Source organism: Brachyistius frenatus, unplaced genomic scaffold (genome assembly GCF_029030835.1).
Source record: "Brachyistius frenatus isolate BFR_SWC_R1_liver_20210118 unplaced genomic scaffold, ASM2903083v1 Contig_4, whole genome shotgun sequence".
In the NCBI taxonomy this organism is placed as follows: Eukaryota; Metazoa; Chordata; class Actinopteri; family Embiotocidae; genus Brachyistius; species Brachyistius frenatus.
The window spans coordinates 7,262,415-7,283,396 of record NW_027210603.1 but is presented as its reverse complement, the minus strand read 5'-3'; the positions used below and the strand labels follow the sequence as shown (position 1 = coordinate 7,283,396).

The 20,982-nt window shown below is 40.9% G+C and overlaps 2 protein-coding genes across 3 annotated transcripts; one reads left to right on the top strand and one right to left on the bottom strand.

The window, feature by feature from the left end:
- The first annotated feature begins 1,034 nt into the window (after positions 1 to 1,034).
- Positions 1,035 to 6,717, top strand: LOC138629553 (uncharacterized). 2 transcript variants are annotated; one of them, XM_069713329.1, is made up of 4 exons: positions 1,035 to 1,119; positions 1,384 to 1,539; positions 2,980 to 4,136; positions 5,157 to 6,717. In XM_069713329.1, the coding sequence occupies exons 3-4, from the start codon at positions 3,102 to 3,104 to the stop codon at positions 5,529 to 5,531; spliced, it is 1,410 nt and encodes a 469-aa protein (XP_069569430.1). In that variant the 5' UTR covers positions 1,035 to 1,119; positions 1,384 to 1,539; positions 2,980 to 3,101; the 3' UTR covers positions 5,532 to 6,717. The 2 variants fall into 2 exon arrangements, with proteins under 2 accessions (XP_069569430.1, XP_069569440.1); XM_069713339.1 differs by having other exon boundaries at positions 1,093 to 1,543.
- Positions 6,718 to 7,240: 523 nt separating this feature from the next.
- Positions 7,241 to 19,347, bottom strand: LOC138629562 (bone morphogenetic protein 7-like). Its single transcript, XM_069713351.1, has 7 exons — positions 18,785 to 19,347; positions 14,788 to 14,983; positions 9,248 to 9,396; positions 8,761 to 8,967; positions 8,590 to 8,663; positions 8,388 to 8,498; positions 7,241 to 8,299 (listed from the first exon to the last, which is right to left on the bottom strand). The coding sequence occupies exons 1-7, from the start codon at positions 19,179 to 19,181 to the stop codon at positions 8,150 to 8,152; spliced, it is 1,284 nt and encodes a 427-aa protein (XP_069569452.1). The 5' UTR covers positions 19,182 to 19,347; the 3' UTR covers positions 7,241 to 8,149.
- Positions 19,348 to 20,982: the final 1,635 nt, after the last annotated feature.

Here is a 20,982-nt window from a genome sequence, read left to right as displayed (position 1 = left end):
AATAGTTTTGAATATATTTTATTTATTTATAAATTACTGAAAAAAGTTACATTTATCTACCAATGCATGGAAACATTACTGAAACTCACTTGGTGTTGGTGCCAAACTGAAAAGTGAAACTGTAAATACAAGCTGCTACAAGTAGCAGTTGGGAAGTGGTGGGAGTGACTGGCAATTTCAATCAATAAAAACACTTTCTTTGTAAATGTCAGTGGTTGTGGTGGTTTAGCCTAAAAATGCTAGTCGTGGAAAGACATGCAATGTAGTGTCTTAAAATGCTGAGAACTTCCTGCACTATGCGTGTGTGTGTCTGTACTTGTGATATCAGTTTATAAAACAGAGAGCGATAGGTACAGAAAGAGAGAGTGGGCAGAGGAAGCATAATGTGACTCAAAGTGAGAAATCCTTTTCACCACAAACTAAATTATGCGTAGGCTTTCCCATGACTGGGGGTTCACCTGCTGAGGCCTTGCAAAATCAATAGCTGAAACCAAGGCTGCTGTGCTGCTGAGGCAGCCTTGGAGCAAAAGCCATGTCCTCTGTCTTGTGTTTTAAAATGAGATTAAAGATATAGGATGTTGTCTGCACAACCATGAAAGGCCTTCTTTTTCTGCAGATGGTTGGCATCAGCACTTTTTCTTGACCTTTAAATACTTTGGTCAAAAGCAGTTTTAAAGAGGTCATTAGGTTTGGCATCTTGATCATTCGGGATGAAATAATATGATTTCACATCTGACCACTGAGCTGAGAAAAACAGGAAGTGAGAAACAGCAGGGAGAATTACCAGCAAGTGAGGGCTACATAAACTCAGATTGTAGATGTGATTGCAAGATTTTAGTTTTTTTCAGTCCCCTTTCTTTCCAGCTTGTGGATGTGTGCATCCAGGCTAGTCTAAAGCAACGCTTTCCCGCCTTCACTACACCGGGCAAAACGCCAAAGCCATCAGGCAGTCATACGCCTCCCATCAGCTGAGGAGTTGCACAGCAGTCTCATTTCTAATTATACACCCAACGAGAGTGCTACAGAGTGAGGCAGAGTGTGTGGAATATGGAGAGAGGAAGAGGAGGGTGATTACAAATGGAAGAGAGGCTCGGAGTGCTACTCAGCAGCAAACACAGGGTGAACAAGTTCAGATGTGAGAGATTGAGAGTGAGAGAGAAAGAAAAAGAGGAAGAGGGGGAGACATCAAACCTGTCTGAGAAAGGTTAACAGGACTGACTGACTGACTGACTGAGCAGAGTGGGAGTGTAAAATGTAAAGGCGAGTAGGAGGGAAGCGAAAAGAAGAGAGGAGAAAAGGAGGAGTGTGAGTCTGGTAGGCAGTCTGTTGAGCTTGTCTCGATGCCTCTGTTCATTCGGCTCTGTTTTGCTTTTTCACCTGCAGCCTTCGAAGACGCCACAAGCCAGACAGGTGTGTGTGTGTGTGTGTGTGTGTATGTGTGTATGTGTGGAGCGTCTGTCTTCATGCTGTGAACATGGATGAACATGTTTTATGAAGACGGATGCGCATAAAGACACAGATGGGTGACCGGAGGAGCATGTAAGTAAGTCTTTTTTGACAACTTGATTAATGTGTAGAGAAATTCTTGCACATCTTTTTTTTTTCTACCACAAGAGCCAGTTATGATATATCCTCTGAATGTCTGAGGAACTCTTTGTTGGATTCGTTTCCGTTTAAACTTATTAGGCATTTTCACAGAAAGAAACATCAAGCTTTCTAAGTGCAATGTTGTCACCACTGACATGCAAATAATCCTGCCCTCAGCACAGATTACCACCATCATGATGGCTCCACACACACTAAATACTATTGCTATTGCATTTTATGCAATAGATGTGAGACCTGCAGTGATCATGATCGCCGCATATGGTTGCGAAGCCTGAAAGAGCCTTACAGTTTAGGCCTGTTTGAGTCATGCTCTGATCATACCTGTGTAGGTCACTGTGAGTGAGTAACCCACACCTCGATGCTATTTGAATTAATTTACATTTACTCTGCAGGCATTTAGCCGACTAAATACTTATCTATTCACGTCTCAGACTATAACACTGAGTGCTTGCACAGGAATGTCAGTGTGAGGGTGTTGCCTGATCCCACACACACACACACACACACACATAATAGAGAAACAGCTCATATCAGAGACATGCCTGTCAGGGAGAGTGAAGGAGGTCCATTCAGTGGTGATGCTCGGCTACAATGATGACATAATGACATGAGCTTCACAGGCTTTAAAAGTCTTCCGGTGCCCTTTACCTTTCTGCGTCACTTTGTGTAAAAAAAAAAAAAAAAAAAAAAGTGTTTGCAGTGTCTTTGAGGTAAGATACGGTTGTGTGGCCACAAGGCGCTTATATTTAGCCCACCTCAATGAATTGACTCAATACTGTGCGTGCGTGTAAGAGGATGGTGGGGTTTCAGTAGCCTATGGTGTTGGTGATAACTTCAGTCCCATGAGAAAGATGCATGCTGGGTCAGTGTGTTTAACATCCTGCATATATTTAGTCACTGAATACTACATTTCCAGTGGAACATGTAACCAATAGTTTAATCAGACAAACTATTAACCTCAAAGAAGGTGAATTTACTGTTAAAATCTAACCTCCAACCAATAATATTTTACTTTGCCTTGTCCTCACCAACCACACTGTGCAGTACTTTGTTACCATAGTAACTTTTTTTTACAAAGGATTTGGTAGATGTCAATTAAACTGAACCCTGTCAATACAGCAATTGGTGGTTGGAAAGCTGCAATTTGAAATTGATTGTGAAGTTATTGTTCAGATGTCAAGGGGATATTTACAGGCAGTGATCTCACCATGTGGTACTTTCAGAGTGGCGAGGAAAAGTTCTGTCAAAACTTTTAGGAGAGAGAGAAGTGACAGGGAGGAAGAGACTCTTTACACCAAGTGAAATGATTTTCTTCAGCTTTGTTTGTCAGAATATAAAGTGCATTGATATTTGTTTCTGTCTATTGGTCAGATTGACGAGCTTGGATCTGAAACAAAGACTGTAATGGAGTCTGTGTCACATGATCACAGCATCACCTCAACTTCTGCCGGAGGCCATGCAGTGTTGGTGTGAGTGACAGGTAGCGTGACCCAATGAGCTTCACAACAAACCCGACTCTGGTTCCAGACAGGGACAGCCTCCCACTCAAAAAGCGTGACCAAAGACCAAGTTCGCCACTGCAGCAGCAGCAGCAACAACAGGAGTGTGATGCTGCACATTTCAAGGCACCATACCCTTACAAGAGCCGCAGTGAGTTGAAAACAAAACCCACCAGCCTGTTTCAGCCTGTACCAAGGCGAGTCCCTGCTCTTTATCAGCCCTGGATGCAGACACCAACCAGGTCCAAACCTCATGCCCTTCCTGTATTTAGGGAGCATCATGGCTGGGCAGAATGGAGTGAGTTCAGTTCTCTGCACCCTGGATGGGACTTTTCCCACCACTACCAGCACCAAAGCCACTTGTGTGGGACACCTGCACTGCACCTGGGCCATCCACACTACGCCTCCAGAGTCAGTGCTGTCTCCCTGGTCACTGAGGGTTACAACAGACTAAGTGGAAGCAACGGCTGGGAGAAGACATTAAGAGACAAGAGTTTGAACCCAGAGAGGCAGAGCTATGGCAGGCATAAAGGTCCATATGTGAGGAAAGGAGACAGAAAAACTGTGTATTTTCCCAGCGTTGAAAAAGCAAGTCCTCTATCTTTGAGCACGTGCCTACCTCAGTCTCCATATGAGGACCTCACACTGCAACAGGATTCATCGCACAAATCAACAAAAGGACATTCCTTCATAAGAGTTTGCCCTGATAACACAAATAGCACAGGCATCACCAAGAGGGAGAACACATCAACATCCCCAGCTACCCCCTCTCACGAGCATGCTTCTTCCTCCTCTGCGTCTCCTGACCATTTCCCCTGGCTGCTCCCTCACTTTGTGGCAGGTTCTCTGATCGAGCTCAGAGACGGTCGGCTGAGACGGGTGGAGCACCTGCAGACTGAAGACTTTCTGCTCGGCTCTCTGGCCTGTCCAGACCTGTGCCTGAGCTGCTGCACGGTGCAGAGCATCTCCCCATCAGCCTCCTCTTCCACCTCTCGCCTCCTCATCCTGCTTCACGACCAGCAGTCCCAGGTGAAGAATAATCACTCTGTGGTGTCATTATTTGCAGCAGACCCCTCAGAAGTAGCTGTCATTAGTCCTTTTTACAAAGGAAATCCACCACATGCTGCATTCAGGTCATGTGTAGGATGTTGTTTAGATATATTTTTTTTATTTATGTTTATAAATTCATAGTTTTAAGCATTACTGATTGAAGGTGGTTGAGGTGTAGAGGACAAATCCTCCAAAATTCTTAATGATTACATCTTTCCTCAAGCTTTTACATGACATTGATATTTTTCTATTGTGAACAAATTCAATGAAAAGAAAAAGCCATGAATTGATCTTAAATCTAATAAGTGTGGCATGCTTAGCCAAAGCTTGCACTACTCCTCTATGCTATAGAGCTCCATTATTATCCTTTGAGAGTGCTGGGTGAGTTGTTCCCTCATTACCCTGAATTTGGGCACTTTGGCATACATGACCCTGGTGTCATAATACACTAGCACAGAAGGTTTGTATTAATTCGTGGGTAAAAAAAAAATTCCTTAACAATTGCACTACTTTTTCCTGTTTAACATTTGCTAAAAACTACAGTAGCCATTTTTTGGGGAAAATATAGCATCTTTTTAAAAAGCTAAAAATGTGTTTTTAAAGTTGTATGTCTTTAGTAGAAATGAAAGTGCATGGGACTGACTGCTACAGACAGGATAAAGATCATTTTGGAAAACAATAAAAAAAAAAAAAGAGCTATACAATAATTTAAATTCATAGGTAGATGTGTGTAAATTATAATTACCGGTACTCCAACTTGCAGTTAAACCAAAAGTCTCCACTGAATTTTATGAACGCATTAGGCACATAAAAACCTGGTATGTTGGTGGCTTTATATAAGGCTAAAATCATTATTTCCATCTCTATACATGTTGTTTGATTTCAGCACAAATATATTCTTCAAATTGGAACAACAACACCCCCTAGTGAGCAACTTCCAAGCTGTGTTTTTGTATTTAATTCTAATGGATACTGTATGTATGTATTTCCCTCCTCCAGGAGTTGGTGGATGTCTATGTGGAGTACCCGTTTTTTGTGCGTGGTCACGGCTGGTCTTCCTGCAGCCCTCAGAGGACTACCCATCTCTGTGGCCTGCAGTGCCGCCAGCTCAGCGTGGGGGACGTCTGCTTGGCACTCACACCCATCTCACCTCCTCAGTCTCCATCATCAGTCACCCTGGAGCCAAAAACATCATCCAAGAAGTCAGAGGGAGGGTGTGAGCCCTTAAAGGCATCCCCTCAAACTACGCCGTACAACCGGGTTCCTTCAGGGCCGAAGCAGCATGCAGGTGGGCAGAAGATGGGGGCAGAGGCAGTCCGCAGGAGACACTATTCAGCCCCTGAGCTAAGAGGTCCAGGGACTAATTGCATGTAGTGAATAGGGTCAATGTTTGAATGGGTAGAGAGCCGGCTGCTGTCTTTTGCTCTGCTGTAATCAGCGTCTTTTTGCTGTCTTTCTACCTCCTGAATCAAATGTATGTGCTTGACTGTCATTCTGATCTGTATTTAAGGAGTAACGAGGAAAGGAACAGTAAGATTAACTCTCACGATCACTCGGAGGTAAATTTATATCAGTTCATAGTCAGGGATTACACATAGACAATGTGAGTTGTGTCAGACTTCAATATTAATATATTTTCTGTGAGCCTGATCAAAATGTGTAAAAACACCAAATTCTAATCTTATTTATTTAAGAGAACTCAGGCTTTGTAAAAAAAAAAAAAAAAAAAAAAAAAAAGTGTAAAAATGTAAAACCAAACTGCGAGTCTATTTTGCCACAGGGAGCTTCTTCAGTCACAGTGCATTTAAGGGAAATCCTCTGGGTTCAAAGATTATGGTTTGAGTTTTAGTTCTGAAGTGAGTGTTCATATTATTTCTAGCAGTTCTGACTAAATCAGCCCATGTTCCTTGAGAAGCACATAAAAAAATACTCCCTCAGGTCTTTCACTGCTGTTGATATTGTTAAAAGTGAATCTCTCTTATGCCTAATATTATGTAAGTGTTTCTCATGGTCACAAAAGGAAATTCCATTCCAAATTATAAACCAAATCATATTCTCCTCAGTTTAAGCTGGAATTTGACAATCAACGGAATTTTAGATTATACGACTCGGATTTAGTTTTACGCTTCTACCTCTATTTTCTATTTACAGATATAATCTGTGTTTTAACTGTGTGGGCGGTGATGTAATGTACTCTGTTGGAAGCATACAGCTTCTCGGTGAATGTAAGTGTAAATGCTTTTACTTGCCTGCCTGTTTTATGCATACATTGTACATACTGTATGCTTTGCTTTTTGCACTGGTGCTTCCATTGTTAAGAGTGGAGATGTTGATGCTACTAAAGGCGCAGTCTGTGATTATAGTACAGTAACATGTCAGATCTGTAACAGGGTGATTTTCACCACAGTACACGCAGTTCGCATTTAGCTGACTGGGATGTACCTGAAATGGAGAGGAAATGATTTCAACCATGATCTCACAGACAAGATGCTGTACATACAGATTGTGTCTTTAACTCATGAACAAAGTTAGAAAAAATAAATATGTCGTGTAAAATTTGCTTCTTTTTTAGAATTTCCTACTCCTTCATCCCTTAGAAAAACATTCATTTACAGGCTATTGGTGCCAAGTGTTTAGCCAGGTGTCATGACAAAGTGTGTCACGTGTCATATTTTGCCTCACCTAGGCGTGAAAAGTACACGCATGTATAACCAGCACCATCTCATTCCCAGGGGTACAAAGAGTGATAAATCTGTGTCAGGATGAGGTTTGTGGTGCTCGGATGGAACAAACACAGGACATTTACCCAGATGAATGATGTTTGAGTCCTTGAGAAAGCAAAAGTAAACATGGATTTGATTTGAGTAAAGTAGATAAATTACTTACATAACATATCTACCATACATAATGTACATTAAGTAATTTATAACCTTACATAAAATTACCTATTTTAACCCCAAACCCAATTTTTTCCCAACCTTAACCAAGTAGTTTTGGTGTAGAAACCTATTCACGCCTGATGCCGCTGTTAATGTTATTATTTGCTTAAAAACAATCACATCTGCTTCTTGTTTTATGGTTTCCATTTATTCAGCTTCTTTAATGTGACAATGTAAAATTACAGCCTCTCTTTGCCCACCTGCAGCTCTGGTTTGGGTGCATTGGACCGATGGTACATGCCCGGATGTTTCCCTTGTGAACATGAATCACTGACATATTGCTGACTTTAAGCCTTTCACAGGTGTGGTAATATGTGTCCGCTCCAGGAAACTAGGCGCAACAGCCAAGCCTGTGAATCCCACACACTGTTATTAACCGTTGTCACTGAGCTCATCTACATCAGCTGCCAGATGTTTTACACCTGACTTGGTCCATCTGGTTAGGTGTAAAAAAACACTAGTGAATTTTGTGGGAGAACACGGATTTATTTAGTTCTAACCAAGTTCAAGTTCATCCAGCTATTCCAAAAGCAAAGATGCACTGGGCTTAACAGGAAGACGTAAAGTTTTATGAGCTGTGAAACCTGTTATCAAATGCACATTGCTACACCAGCTACATTTTATATTGTCAAATTCTCATCTAAAAAAAATATTCAAATGCACGTATTGCACATGATATAATATCTGCACACTGGGAAAATTGTTGTGACTTTTACATTATGTTTTTAAAAATAAAAGTTCAGATTGAGCTTGTAAAATAACTTCACACTGCTTAAAATATTTGTAGTGCATTTTTTCTCATCCTACTCCAAGGAAAACAAAATAAAATCCTTTGTCCAGCCTTTCACCAGTAGTTGTAATGGGCTGTGGTAGTCGTTAAGGCCGGCTCAGCTGCCGGTCATAAAAAACAGAACTCCAGATTAAAGCTTGCTCTGTGGCCAAGAGCTCCCTGGTGACGAGCCAGTCAATCATCTCTCGTCTCTGGTTACTCCCCTTTTCCCTTTCTTCAGCATCTCTCCAGATTTGTAGAACTCAGAGAGGGGTTACGAGCAGTCAGTGACAGCCACAGGCTCTGACCACCATGTTGCGGTACTTCTTGAGGATGACGTTGGAGCTGTCGTCAAAGTAGAGCACTGAGATGCCGTGGAGCTGTGTAGGGGCACAGCAGGGTTTGGGCACTGTCTCTGGGCTGATAAAGTGCACCTGTTGCAAGAAAAAGTACAAATAAATGCTGAGAGAAAGTGAGAGTTGTAGTGAAAGTGACTGGGATTAGGGGCTGCTTGGGGTTTACCAGAGTTTGCACAATAGCATGATTAGTGGCATTCATGTACGAGTTAAGAGGGAAGGCGCATTCTCCCTCACAGTAATACGCTGCGTAGCCATCTGGTGCAATGATCCAGTCCTTATCAGAGTTAAGAACAAAGGCAAAGGGTCAGTTACTTGTCGCTTTTGAAGGAATGTGTATGAAGTACAATAAAAATATTGTGTTGTACCTGCCATCCCAAATCTCTGAAACTGACATATAGCTCGTGCTTTTTACATCCCTCTTTAGAAATGCCAAGGTTATCTGAAATTGACAATATACGAACACAAAAGTTTAGCTGGTAAAAGCTATTATCACATGACGAAGCTATGTGGTGATGACATTTTATAGTGTCATTCACCTGTTGTAGCCTCCACTTCCTTTAGTGCATCTTGGACAGCCCTTTGGGGTTTGGAGCGGTTAGACTGGCGCCCCTTGTGGCCGTGGGCTGAGCGTACACTGCGAAATCGCACCTCATTGGCTTTGAAGAAGACAACCAGGAAGGGCTGCATGTCCTGGGGCCCACTGCCTATTGCCAGCCCAGCTAGTCGGGGGTTCCTCCTCTGGCCTACAGGGGGAGACAGGGGGAACAAACCACTGAAAGTGACACAAACACACATCTAAGTCCCTTGAAAACAATATTTATTCATCCTAATATGACCACAACAACCCCAATCATAAGTGAAAACTCTGGAAGAACGCTTCCACCCAGATTATTTCAATTAACTACAGGGTTTAAAGAGCATTACATCATTACTCCAAACAAAGGCTACAGTCTTAAACAATTTTGCTGCTATGGATCCCAGCCCATTGGCACCACAGGAGTCGTCACTATAGCAGTCACTTACCATGGCTGTCCTTCAGGACCAGGTGCAGGCCGAGGTTCTGTTCAGGGCTGACCAGCCAGAGGTTACTTGTGGTGGTCAGATCAAAGACCAGCCAGCCATCCTCTGAAGCCCAAACTTCTCGCTGGTCCAGAAGCAGTAGCTCCACTTCACTGAGGAGAGAACAACGTGTAAATAAATGCAAGCGACTTCCAGATTAAAAAGCTAATTTCAGTGTTGTTTGGCAGCAGACTGGAATCTCAATACATGTTTCCACAGATTAAAAACATAAATTGGACAAAAGGCAGTGTTGATAAAAATGTTATGTTACCTTGCAAAATTATTTCAATTCTAAGGGAAATAATGGAAACAAAATACTTGAGCATGATAAAAGACTGGTATGCCTTGGAAAATGTTTGGCTGTCATGCCAACAATGTACAAGTTGTGTTTAGTTGGTGCAAAACTTTAAACTACATGTGTGGCCCTGTAATACTGACAATGCAGTAAGAAAGTATAAGGAGATTTTCTATTAGGTTATTTTACATTGAAAGCCACCAAGAAATTTGATGTTGATTGGTCAATGTTACGTGTGTTTCACTAGCTGATGACCAGACTGAATACAAATTTTGCTGAAAATAAGAATATATTAATAATAATTAATATGGCTGCAGTAGCAGCTTTTCAGAGCCTCAACAGTGATAATAGTAAGAGTCTGCTGGTGTGTGTGTGTGTGTGTGTGTGCGTGCGTGCGTGCGTGCGTGCGTGCGTGCGTATATACATGTCTTTCTATAGCTATGGGGACCAATTCTGGTGAAAATACATATTTAGAACACATGTTGTGAGGATATTTAGGCTGGTCCTTACAACCTTTTGAAAGACAGACATTGTTTTAATTAGATGTACTTACAAGAGGGGCTGTGTAAAAAATACATCAATTTCAAAAAGAGAGACAATGTTTTTGTACCAGATTTATCAACCAGCTAATTTCCATCTGCAGTCCCTGCAGGTGAGTGGAAACAATACAACATTGTTCTACAAAGAAATTAATTTGATTTTCTGGAGATTCACTCAACAGGAAGGACAAATGGGCTGGTGTATTTCAGGTAAAGTTTCCTTCAAAAAATTGAATTCTAATCATTTCGGCTTACCTAGTTTAAACACTCAGGCTAAATTGCCTTTGGCTACTAACACTCGGCACCATGTAGTGCCCCTGGTGTGAACGTCATCAAAGCAGCACTTTCTTAACAATCCTTTAAAAAAAAAAAAAAAAAAAAACCTACACTGATGTGTCTCCTTCAGGGCACATTTCACAGACAAATGCTTTGTTTACAGATGGAGTGTCAGATGTCAGGCAGAAGTATGTCTTTTGTCCTGCTGCCTGCTCGTCTGTGTGGCGAGGCCTTTGGATGTCTATGAATGACAATGGTGTTGCCCTTAACACTTAAATGTAGATCTAATTGCTGCTCATGGCCCCTTTTTGCTGTTTTCAATATCCACTCCCACTGGTATAATAAGACAAGTCAAATACTGCGTGTCACCGGGTGTTTTACAAGCAATTAAGCAAGTTATAACAAGTTCAAAAAGATGTTTCTTTCCTTTCTATAAATCCTGTAGTCAATCCTAACATGCCTCAAAGTCTGCCTTTTTACAGATGGACATTTCTCATGTTCCCTTACATGAGCAGTTTCTTTAGATGAAATTGTCCTGATTAATTATTGGTAATGATGGTAGCTAATGTAAAATCATGGAGGTATTGCAAAAGAAGCAACCTGGATGTTTTATTGCAAGATTTTTAAGCCTTTTATGAGTTATCTTGTCGTATCGCCACTTCAGGATCAGATTACTACACAAAGCCTGTAGCTCTGTAGTGCACTTTGTGCTTCTACAAGCACAGCCTTACAATGCAATGATTTTATTCCATCTGTGATGGTGAAGAAAATCCTCCAGAATACATGGAATCGCCTGCTATTGGTGACTGATGGCTGCATAGTTAACCACAACACTTGACGTGAAATTACTCAATAAGGCCAGCATACTGGACAGGTAAAGTAAATAGACTGTACATCTTTCAGGAAATTTCCTTCATTTATGTAAAACAGCAAGTATAATAGAACCCCCACCATTTGGTTCTGGTCTTATCATCAGATAATAATTTCCTTTCATAATGGATTGCATGATAACTACACACAACAATATTCCCTGATGTCAACTTTACACATTCAAATGTCTTGTTTACCCTGAGCAACAGTCGAAACAGAAAGTTGTTGAAGACCATCAAACATACAAAATGTGAAAATAATTTTTGGCAAGTTTTGCTTAAAAATGAATGAAATTATTCATAAATGATCAAAATACCAATTTTCAAGTGACTTATTGATTGATTGACTTAAGCTCTAGAGCAGAGGTCTTTAACAGGGGGTCCGCAGAGGTACTGCAGGGGGTCCATGAAATTTTTGGTTGATAAAACAATTTTTTTTTTTTAAATCCCTTAATTTTTTTCCCACAAATTTAAATGTCTTTAAATACACATTAACATGAATCCCACATATTGTAGCGAATGGACAAATGGAGGCAGAAGATGTTATCTTTCAGTCAGAAATGCACACATTCAGCGACACACAGGAGCTGGGCACCGGTTCACTCACAGCGCGAGACTAGCCTGGACCTGTCCCGCAAGCCTCCTGTACTCCTCCACTTTAATATAAAACACAATTTTATACAATATATAATGTAGGGGGTCCCTGCTCCATCTCTCTATCAGTTTGGGGGTCCTTGGCCTGAAAAACGTTGAAGACCCCTGCTCCAGAGCACTGGTCAGTTTCTGGGTGACTGGGGAAATAATGCATCAGTTGCCATTCATGAGGGTCCATCAGGGGCCCTATATGAAATGTTTGCCTTTAGAAACCAAGGACCTCCCAGGAGGTTAATCCAGCTATACCACAGCAAAGATGAATCAAGCAGGTTTGCAATAATTAAAAAAATGAGTAGCTGGTGGTGCTTTGATTTGTGAGAAAGGGCAAAATGTGTGGAGTCTCTAATAAGTTCTGACTTCACATGTGGTTTGAAACAAGAAAACAGTGTGAAAGCAACACACAGCTTGAGACTGCCACACAAACAGACACATGGAGGAATAGAAAGGGTGACGTCTTGAGGGTTTTGTGTTATTTGAGGTCTGACCTGCGCGATATAAATGCACATCTCCTGGGAACTGTCCTGTTCTGACTGTCAGAGAGTAAACTGCTCTGGAGAGAACTGCTGCAGTTCTATAATTGACTCTAATGTCTGTGTAAACAGTGCTGTGCTGACACTAACAGGAGCAGAAATAAGCTGTGGGGAAATGTAGCCTAACATCCAGCCTTTTACAGAATAACACACAGAAGCACCAAGTGTTTAGCCTTTCAAAATCAACCACACAACTTATACAATATTACCAATATAAGAAGATAATCAGATGAAACATCCAGCTACTTTGAAAGACTTGGAAGATCGTCTATGAATTGTAATTGAAACTAATCATGAGAAGCGAATGTAGCAATTAATATCATTATGACTTGTGGAAAAACTTTATTGTTTCAGTATTTCAGTATAAAAGTTGAATGGGGGTCTATGGAAGCTGACACTTTTTCAAATCAATCCCTGGCTGTCCTCTGTGGTACTGCAGTTTAAGGCACTTCTGCATTAGCCTCCTTAGCTGATTCCACTTTTATATTTATTGATATTTAAAGTCTATGGTCAGCACGTGAAATTGTTAAAATGCATAAATACTGATTTATGATGTATGAGGATAATGGAGTCTTAGCATTTTAGCACAAGCTAGCCCCCTTCATTCTGAGGAGGAAACAAATTGTACCACAATTTCTTGAGATATTTCACAAAAAACAAAACCACTAACACGGGAAAAAAAACAGCACAACAGAAAAGCTTGTAATACACCCACAAGTCCACTAGAGGGTAGCATGTCTTTGTGACGTTTTTGGTCGCAGTGGGGTGAAAAGTAAATACACGTGACATGTCAATTTTGGTGCAACCCTAACCTTGGGTTATTTTTTTCCTAACTTTAACCACAAGGGCTGGGTATTGCTACTGATTTCCCAAAATCATTTCAGTTCTAGTTCACAAGGTCCTGACTCAATTCAATATGCTTCAATATCCATTTGGTTAGAATTATTTCAGTTACAATGATAATCTTTATACAAATCTTCTTTCAGTGTATTATAAACAACACCTCTTAGATTTTATATCATCAGGCAGCTACTGCAAAGAAGAATTTGCAGTAAATGTAAACATCAATAATACATCTGGAAAACATCCACTTTGCTGACTGTCTCAAAAGTTTTGCGCAATGAACAAAAGTGGTTGGGATACACACTAAATAAATACAGCATGTATCAGAAGATGAGCGTTCTATAGACACAAACCTATAAAAGTAAACAGCCAACAATCAGAAATTTAAAAAAGATTAGGAAAGTTAGAGTGACTCCCTCTGCCAATTGACGTGAAGTTGTGATGCTATGTTTCAAATGTGCATGTAGGTTTTGGATTGAGACTTACATTTTTTTACGTGTCGGTAAAATGTAACATGGTTCTAGTGTTAATGAGGTTTTGGCAGCCATCCTTTTCAACAATGCGGTCATCTTTGCATATGAAACTTTTGACACACTCTGTTATTTTTTGGGGAGGAGGAGAACTGGCTCGAAAGTAGCTTCATGTCATGTTAATTATCTCTAACTCAGCAGATCTCGTTGCGGGAGGTGGCTGGTCACGCAAGATTAACGTGGTTAAAGCTTCATCTACGGTCTAAGGTCATACATAGTAAAAGGCACATATTAAAAGATTGGTCTCAGGATGTTATTAATCATATCGGATTATTTAAGGAAAGATTGATTTGAATCGGAAAATAGATGTTTTAAACCACATGGTTTGCACGATTTTGTTTTCCTTAACCCCATGGTGTTTAAAGCTTATGCAGAGCCGTGACACACTGTCCTCTGGTGGACTGCAGGTGAATTACACACATGGGCAAGATTCCAAGTTACATGGTGACACTAGCTGAAATGTCATGGGATCCCCAGACACATGATCGTGTGGGAACTATCACTGTTGAAATATGAATATTAAAAGAAGAGAAAACTTTTGCTGGAGCTAAATTAAAAGTCTGGGGGTCATTTAAGTCATCAGAATTTATCCTTTTAGGAATATTTGTAGCAAGACTAAATATTTCACACAAATGCCAACCTCATGGCACTGCTACAATAAATAACAAGATATCACCAAAGTCAGTAATATTTATCCTCTGGAGACTGGTCTCTACAAATTTCATCCAATAGTAAGATATTGGAGACCAGTTTTGGATGGATAGAATGACCAACAGACCAACTCTGCCTTCACAAGTGCTGTTCAGCAAGCATGGCAAAAAGTCAGAAATTATGCAAATTACATTTTGAGGGTGAAAATTGGACTGAGCCGATGACATGATATAAGCAAATGATGTAAGTATTCACGTTAACAAAAGAAATGTAAACCGTGGAAACATGGACAGGAGCTGAAAAGAAAACGCCTTTACCTGTTCGAAGGTTCCTGCAGGACTTGGTAGACATTGACTCTGAATGTTTCGTTCTCCTTCAGCTCCTGGATGAAGTCCTTGTAAATCCTGAACTCTGCTGCTGTGATCGCTTCTCCCTCAGGAATACGGGAAAGGTCGAATCGAAACTCTTTTGCATGCTGCTCAAACAGAGGATCCTGATCTTGATCCTGATCGACTATCAGAAGAAGACAGATAGACATGATGTTAATCAAACTTGAAGAACGGCTGGTGACTTTGATTTGCTTCAGGAGGACATCCCTCTATTGGGCTCCTGATTATGACACCAGGATAAATGTTTTTTTTGTTTTAGATGACACACACTTAGTAAGATGACCCTAAAAGGGAAAGTTTGTAAGACATGGAAAAGGCAAATCGCTCAGTGTAATCAGATGGTAAACCAGTCAGTGGTTTCAGTATTTGTCAAAACTGTCATTGATTCATGCGATTCTCTTCTGTGTGTTGGTCTGCCCGCAGCTCAGAAGCACTTTGTCAGAAATATGAAAAATCCAGCATCCATGAGCAAAGTGATTGATCTAAACATCACTTAAGTCAAGTCTGCCATACATGTCAATGTGGGGGAGCAAAACACACATTCATGGCTCAGTTTGGCTCCCTGTTTAAATTGCACACATGTGCTGACCACAAGAAAAGGCCTGTTAAGGCCCAGCCCGGAAAACCACAGCAGCCTGTGTGCTTTTACAAACACACTCACATAAAGTATAGAGAGCTACAGAAATTCATGTGTGCCTTTAATACCAGAGTCTGTACCCACCGCACCTCCTTGATCATTTTGCAATGTATCACCATCCAGTGATTTCATTCTGATTGTAGAGGGGGAAGTGGAGCAGCAGTAGCTGGTGACACTGTGAGGTTTCCGCCCAGTCCTGAGCTAGCTGAAGCTCTCTAACACTCAGAGTTTCCAGAAAAAATGGTAGGTCAGAAAGACCCCAAAGCTTCCTGAAGCTTTTCAGAGTTGTGTTTTTACAACATTACTCAATGTGCTTGTCCTTGGAAAGAGCCATGGAGGTCTCTGGTGAAGGTGTGCAGAGCAGACCAGAGCAGCGATTAGCTGCCTTAAACACATCCTGCCCGTTGCCATACACCATGACATCATCATCATGACATCATCCTGTGTTCCTACTGATGGTCCACTATTGTTTCAATGCACAGACATTCATCCTCACACTAAAAACAGAATGTTCTTCAATGCACTATAGAGCTCACACACACACACACACACACACACACACACACACACACACACACACACACACACACACACACACACACACACACTCTTCTAAAAACACTTTTACCAACACAAAAACACACATAAGCCGTTAGTCATTAAGAGCAGTGCATTCTGAACCCTGCTAGTCATTTCTTTGACCGCAATTAAATGCTGGAAGTGAACGAGCTGTGATTTTATGAAAGCAATAATTGCCTGTAAGGACTTGGTGTGTTTACGTTAGGGACCATTAGCTGCAGAGATCAGACCTCAGATATGCAGACTTCCCTCTGGGAGACATTTCAACACTTCACCTTACTTCTGACGCTGCACGGCTGCACATGGAGCCATGGAGCTATCATTAACCTATTGCAATTTTGTAGTCAATGTTTTGGGGTTCTGTTTTGTTATTTTTACAAGTCAACGTGGGGGGTATTAAGATGATTCACAATGGCTACCATGAAAATGTGACATGGTTTGAGTAATACTTGTACTGTCATTCATTTGTGACATGTAGGACCTTCAGCGTATTAAAGGTTGCGTTATATCACTCATTTTGTTTCCTACCTAATCAATGAATATCTTCATGAGTTGGCAGGTTTGAAAACTTAATTTGTTTCCCCCCAAAAAAGCAATCTAATAAAAAGAAAGTGCAGCTTTTCATAAATCTGCTATAAAAGGGAAAGGAGAAGAGTGAATGTGTCACGCACGTCTGTTTGTATATGTGTGCAATTATAATTTCAGCTTCAGAGTCAAAAAGCAATTATGTTGTACGTGAACATATAAATAAAAGGAAGGTTAAAGAGATTTTCTGTGGTGGCAAAAGAAATCCTCTGCGTGATTTCCTTTTGCTACAGACCAGCTTACCAGACAAGCACATTTCTTCCTGCTTGTTCTCAGAAACACAATAAACCTTCTGTTCTTCAGCGACATGGAGAATGACCATGTCGCTGTTCTGTTATGAGAGCATTTTGCACTCATTCATTGACATTTCTGCTCATTAACCCCTTTCTCATGCTCTGCAGGTATGTTGTGGCTGATACAAAATTAAAAAAACAAGCCCACTCTGAATGTGTGTGTCCACGTCTCTAGGCAAAGACTCCAACAGCAGTAAACAAGGAGATGGACATGAGCATGCAGCAGAGCAGAGAGCAGCAGAACAGCTATAAGACAGCAAATAATTAGGCCTCAAATTACAAATGCGCAGTGCAGCAGTAGCTGCCTTGCGTAATGTTGCGTGACAATGAGACAATGTACATTAATGAGCATGTATATAAAGTGTATGGATGTGACTTTATAATGTGAGTTCAGAAGTGAATGGCCCCCATTATCTTTTTTTGGAATCTTTTCCCTCTGATACCATCAATTTCAGAACAGATACTGAGTAACTGTGACTGTGGATTTATATAAAAAATACAATAAGCTACAGCACTGTCGCATTGGAAACTGTGGTCTTTGGAAGGCAAATACCCTAATCCAGTTTGCTCTTCAAGAGACCACCAAAGAGAGTCACTCCATCACAATGTGGGAGCCACAGCTAAAAACTCATCAGCACAGGAGGTCATGGTGGTCTTGAGAGAGAAATAATCAGACACTCATTATGTACTTTTTCTTCCTTCCTCTTTATAATGAAACTCTTCAAATGTGAAACCACATAAATCTGCTATTGATTTTCAGACACAGTGTTTCCAGATCTCATTAGCAAAAGACTGTCAGTTAAAAGTTCACAACTGAGGATGTAAACTCTTGTTAGAGATTTTCTTTCAGTCTCTAAATGTTTTGTATTAACTATGTTTATGTGCTGTTTGTAAAAATAACTTGAAACGGCTCTTTATTTGAAGAATTCAGTTTGATCCCCGTGACAAACAATCACAATAGAAAGGTTTTTTTGGAGACATATCCCTAATGAACCAATTTCATCTCTTCACATTGACCTATAACCCTCAGCCAAGCCCCGAGGTAGGAGTTAGTTTTGGATGAAACCACAGGCTCTGGCACCATATTGTCTGCTGGTTCCCATAGTGATATCAGAGCTTCCACAGGATCTCCAAGGGAAACAAAGCTGGATTTTCCTTTTATAAATTCAATCATGTCTGAGTGAGCCCCATCTCCAACCATCCTCCAAGCAAACAGACATAGATGAAAGAGTGCATACACCTGCACAAACACAGATTAATACAACAATAACATACTTATTATGATCTTGATGTCAACTTGTCTCCCACTCTCAAGGTTTACAAATGCCTGTTCAATTCCTAGTATTGCGCAACAAAGCCATGCTAAAGCCTTTGCCCCAGAGCTTTGAAGGGATTTAGGAAATGGGATACATGCATGTTGTCATAATATTTACAGCTTGGAATGCACAATGCTTGATCTCAATGCCCTAATGTCAGACACTACCAATCAACCCTGGGGGACTGTAAGTGGCTGTAAGGAAACTGACAAAAAATTTAAAGCATTTAACACTTTGTTTCTTAAGTTGATTCAATCACAAACCAAAGGTGAAAGTGCCCCTAAACTGGATGAAGCAACAGTCATATATTGAAGTCATCGTCTTTATGAAACACAGTACACAAATATCACAATGAACCTCACAGTAAATGTTTGGTGAGAAATCATAATTTTGAGGCACTTTAATGTCAATACTGAGAGTAGCATGCTACGTCCCTTCAAAAGAGTTAAAGTGTATTCAAATTAATACGCATACTTGTTACAAGAACCATCAAAAGTCACCAATAGGCTACTTACTGAGGTTGACGAAGCTCATCACCGTGTCTGCGTCATCTAGGAATTGGCTGTCCTGTGGGGTCACCATAGAGGAGGTCTGTGTCGGTAAAACGGTCTTGAAGTATGAATATCCGGGGGGCTCTGCGTCTGTAGAGATTGTGTTATATAGGTCCAGCATGAACATCGGGGCAGCGTTGTGTTTAGTGTGCACGTGCGGTCGCGGACGGTGCGGCAGCCCCAGGATGGAGAGGATCTCCCGCTGCATCTCTCTGCGCTCCTGGCTCCGCAGCCGCCGTTGGATGAAGCTGGAGCGCACCTCGTTGTCCACTGAGAAGTTGGACACGGCAACTCGCGTGGCCAACACGCAGTAACCGTATGACAGGAGGATCGTTATCGTTGCCAAGGCGCTGGTTACCATTTTTACTCCAATTTTACGCGCAGTTCTAACTAGTGGAAAGACTGGTCTGGAGTTGCGATTCCTTCATAAAGAGACCTCTTACATGCGGAGGAAGTAAAACACATTACCCTCTGTGAACGCCGAGTATCGTTCCCTCATCATCTGCCGTTGTGCATTGTCTTGATGTGATACAGCCGTGCGCTCCCCTTAATGGCAATTTGGGAATGAATTTTATTGAGGCGCTGTGTCAGGGGAGGGGCAGGAGCGGTCCAGAATAGGATCAAGACTGGAGGGATTGGGACAGCGTGTGGGGGAGAGGCAATGAAAAGTAGGGGAATGTAGATCGGGGTGGTATCGCGAAGTGCACTATCTTGGTAATTAGTTGGGTGTGAACCTTTGTGACTCAAGTCACACCTTTGTTTAGACAAGATTATTTGGCCATTGATGAAGGTGAAGGTGGGATCTAATTAGCACATTATTTAGCTGAGTCATGTTCTCTTCATCCAGTAGCCTCGCAATCACTCTGGGACATCTGGGACCTTCCTATGGTTCTGAAGCCCTCAAACGTCATGCTCATTTATTTACAATCCCGTCAATTTTGCTCCTCACCAATCTGGACAGTTTACTTTTGTCACTGTGGCTCAAAGCTGGGCACATGCCGCTACTCAAACACTAAATTATCAGACGAAAAGTAAAGAGGAAAAAAAAAATCCCTTCTTCAAACAAACACCTTTGAACTGAAACAGTAAAGCTCACGCCCACCTTAAATTGTTGAGTGAGTTCAGATACATGAAGGGACATGCCAATGGCTCCAATGAATTACTATTTGACATTGTGTAGCACATGGGGACAGGCAATGCATATAAAGCAAGAATCCAACACTGCAGGATGAATTATACATGTTTCTTACTCGGGGAGGGACAGCAGCGACTGCCACGCATAATACCAAAGGGAAGAAGTTAACAGCAACACACTGAAAGTTCTTTCTATAAATTGTGTTTTCTATTTTCTAAACTTCACCTTCTCTGTCTCTATAAAAAGGAATCAGTGGGGTATTTCCTAAACAAATACATTTTTCACTAAAAGTATCCAACAACACTAAATCAAAGTTTCAAGCACCAGACATTAGTCACTTCAGATGTTTATCCCAGAAGAGGTCACTACATGATTCATCCCCGCAAACATAGCCTATATAAACTCAAGAGTCCTTCATGTCAACTATAAACATGTGTACTTGTCTTACCACTCCTTTAAAAAGTATCTATTTAACCCTCTATTCACATTAGTTCATTTTTGAAGATTTCTAAGCATTTGTACATTTGTGTGGTATCTTTTTCCAGCACAAACTAAGTCTGACTTCTCTGAACACAAAATACAAAAAACATGACACAGTAACCTATAAAACAATCTTTTTATCTTTGTCAATATTTTGATTTGATTTTGATTTGATTTTTTTTTTTTTTTTTGCTTGTCTCTGTATAAATTAAGTTTTGTTACTACTGAGAAACAAGCCTGGTGTATTCTACAATAGATAGAAAAACTCAGAAGGTTAAGACGGTCTCTTTACATCATCATCCCGAATAAATGTTTTCCACTTTGCTGCAGCAGCACCATTGTGTAACTTTGATGCTGCACATTGTTCTGACATTCTCGAGGCTCGGGGATGTGCTTTATCTTGAATTTAATACATACATCATAATTTTCTTTTTGCATACTGACTCAGTTCAGTACAGATCATTTAGCTATTTTTACTTCTCCCACTGAAGCTCCAATATTGTTTGGATGCACGCAGAAGATTAAAAACAGGCAACTTTTGTGAATT

Excerpts from the sequence above, each read along its gene's own strand:
- LOC138629562 (XM_069713351.1), bottom strand. The coding sequence starts at position 19,181 with ATGGTAACCAGCGCCTTGGCAACGATAACGATCCTCCTGTCATACGGT. Across the intron at positions 8,664-8,760 it reads GGAAGTGGAGGCTACAACAG|ATAACCTTGGCATTTCTAAA; the intron begins GTGAATGACACT and ends TGTCAATTTCAG. Across the intron at positions 8,499-8,589 it reads TCAGAGATTTGGGATGGCAG|GACTGGATCATTGCACCAGA; the intron begins GTACAACACAAT and ends AACTCTGATAAG.
- LOC138629553 (XM_069713329.1), top strand. The coding sequence starts at position 3,102 with ATGAGCTTCACAACAAACCCGACTCTGGTTCCAGACAGGGACAGCCTC. Across the intron at positions 4,137-5,156 it reads TTCACGACCAGCAGTCCCAG|GAGTTGGTGGATGTCTATGT; the intron begins GTGAAGAATAAT and ends TCCCTCCTCCAG.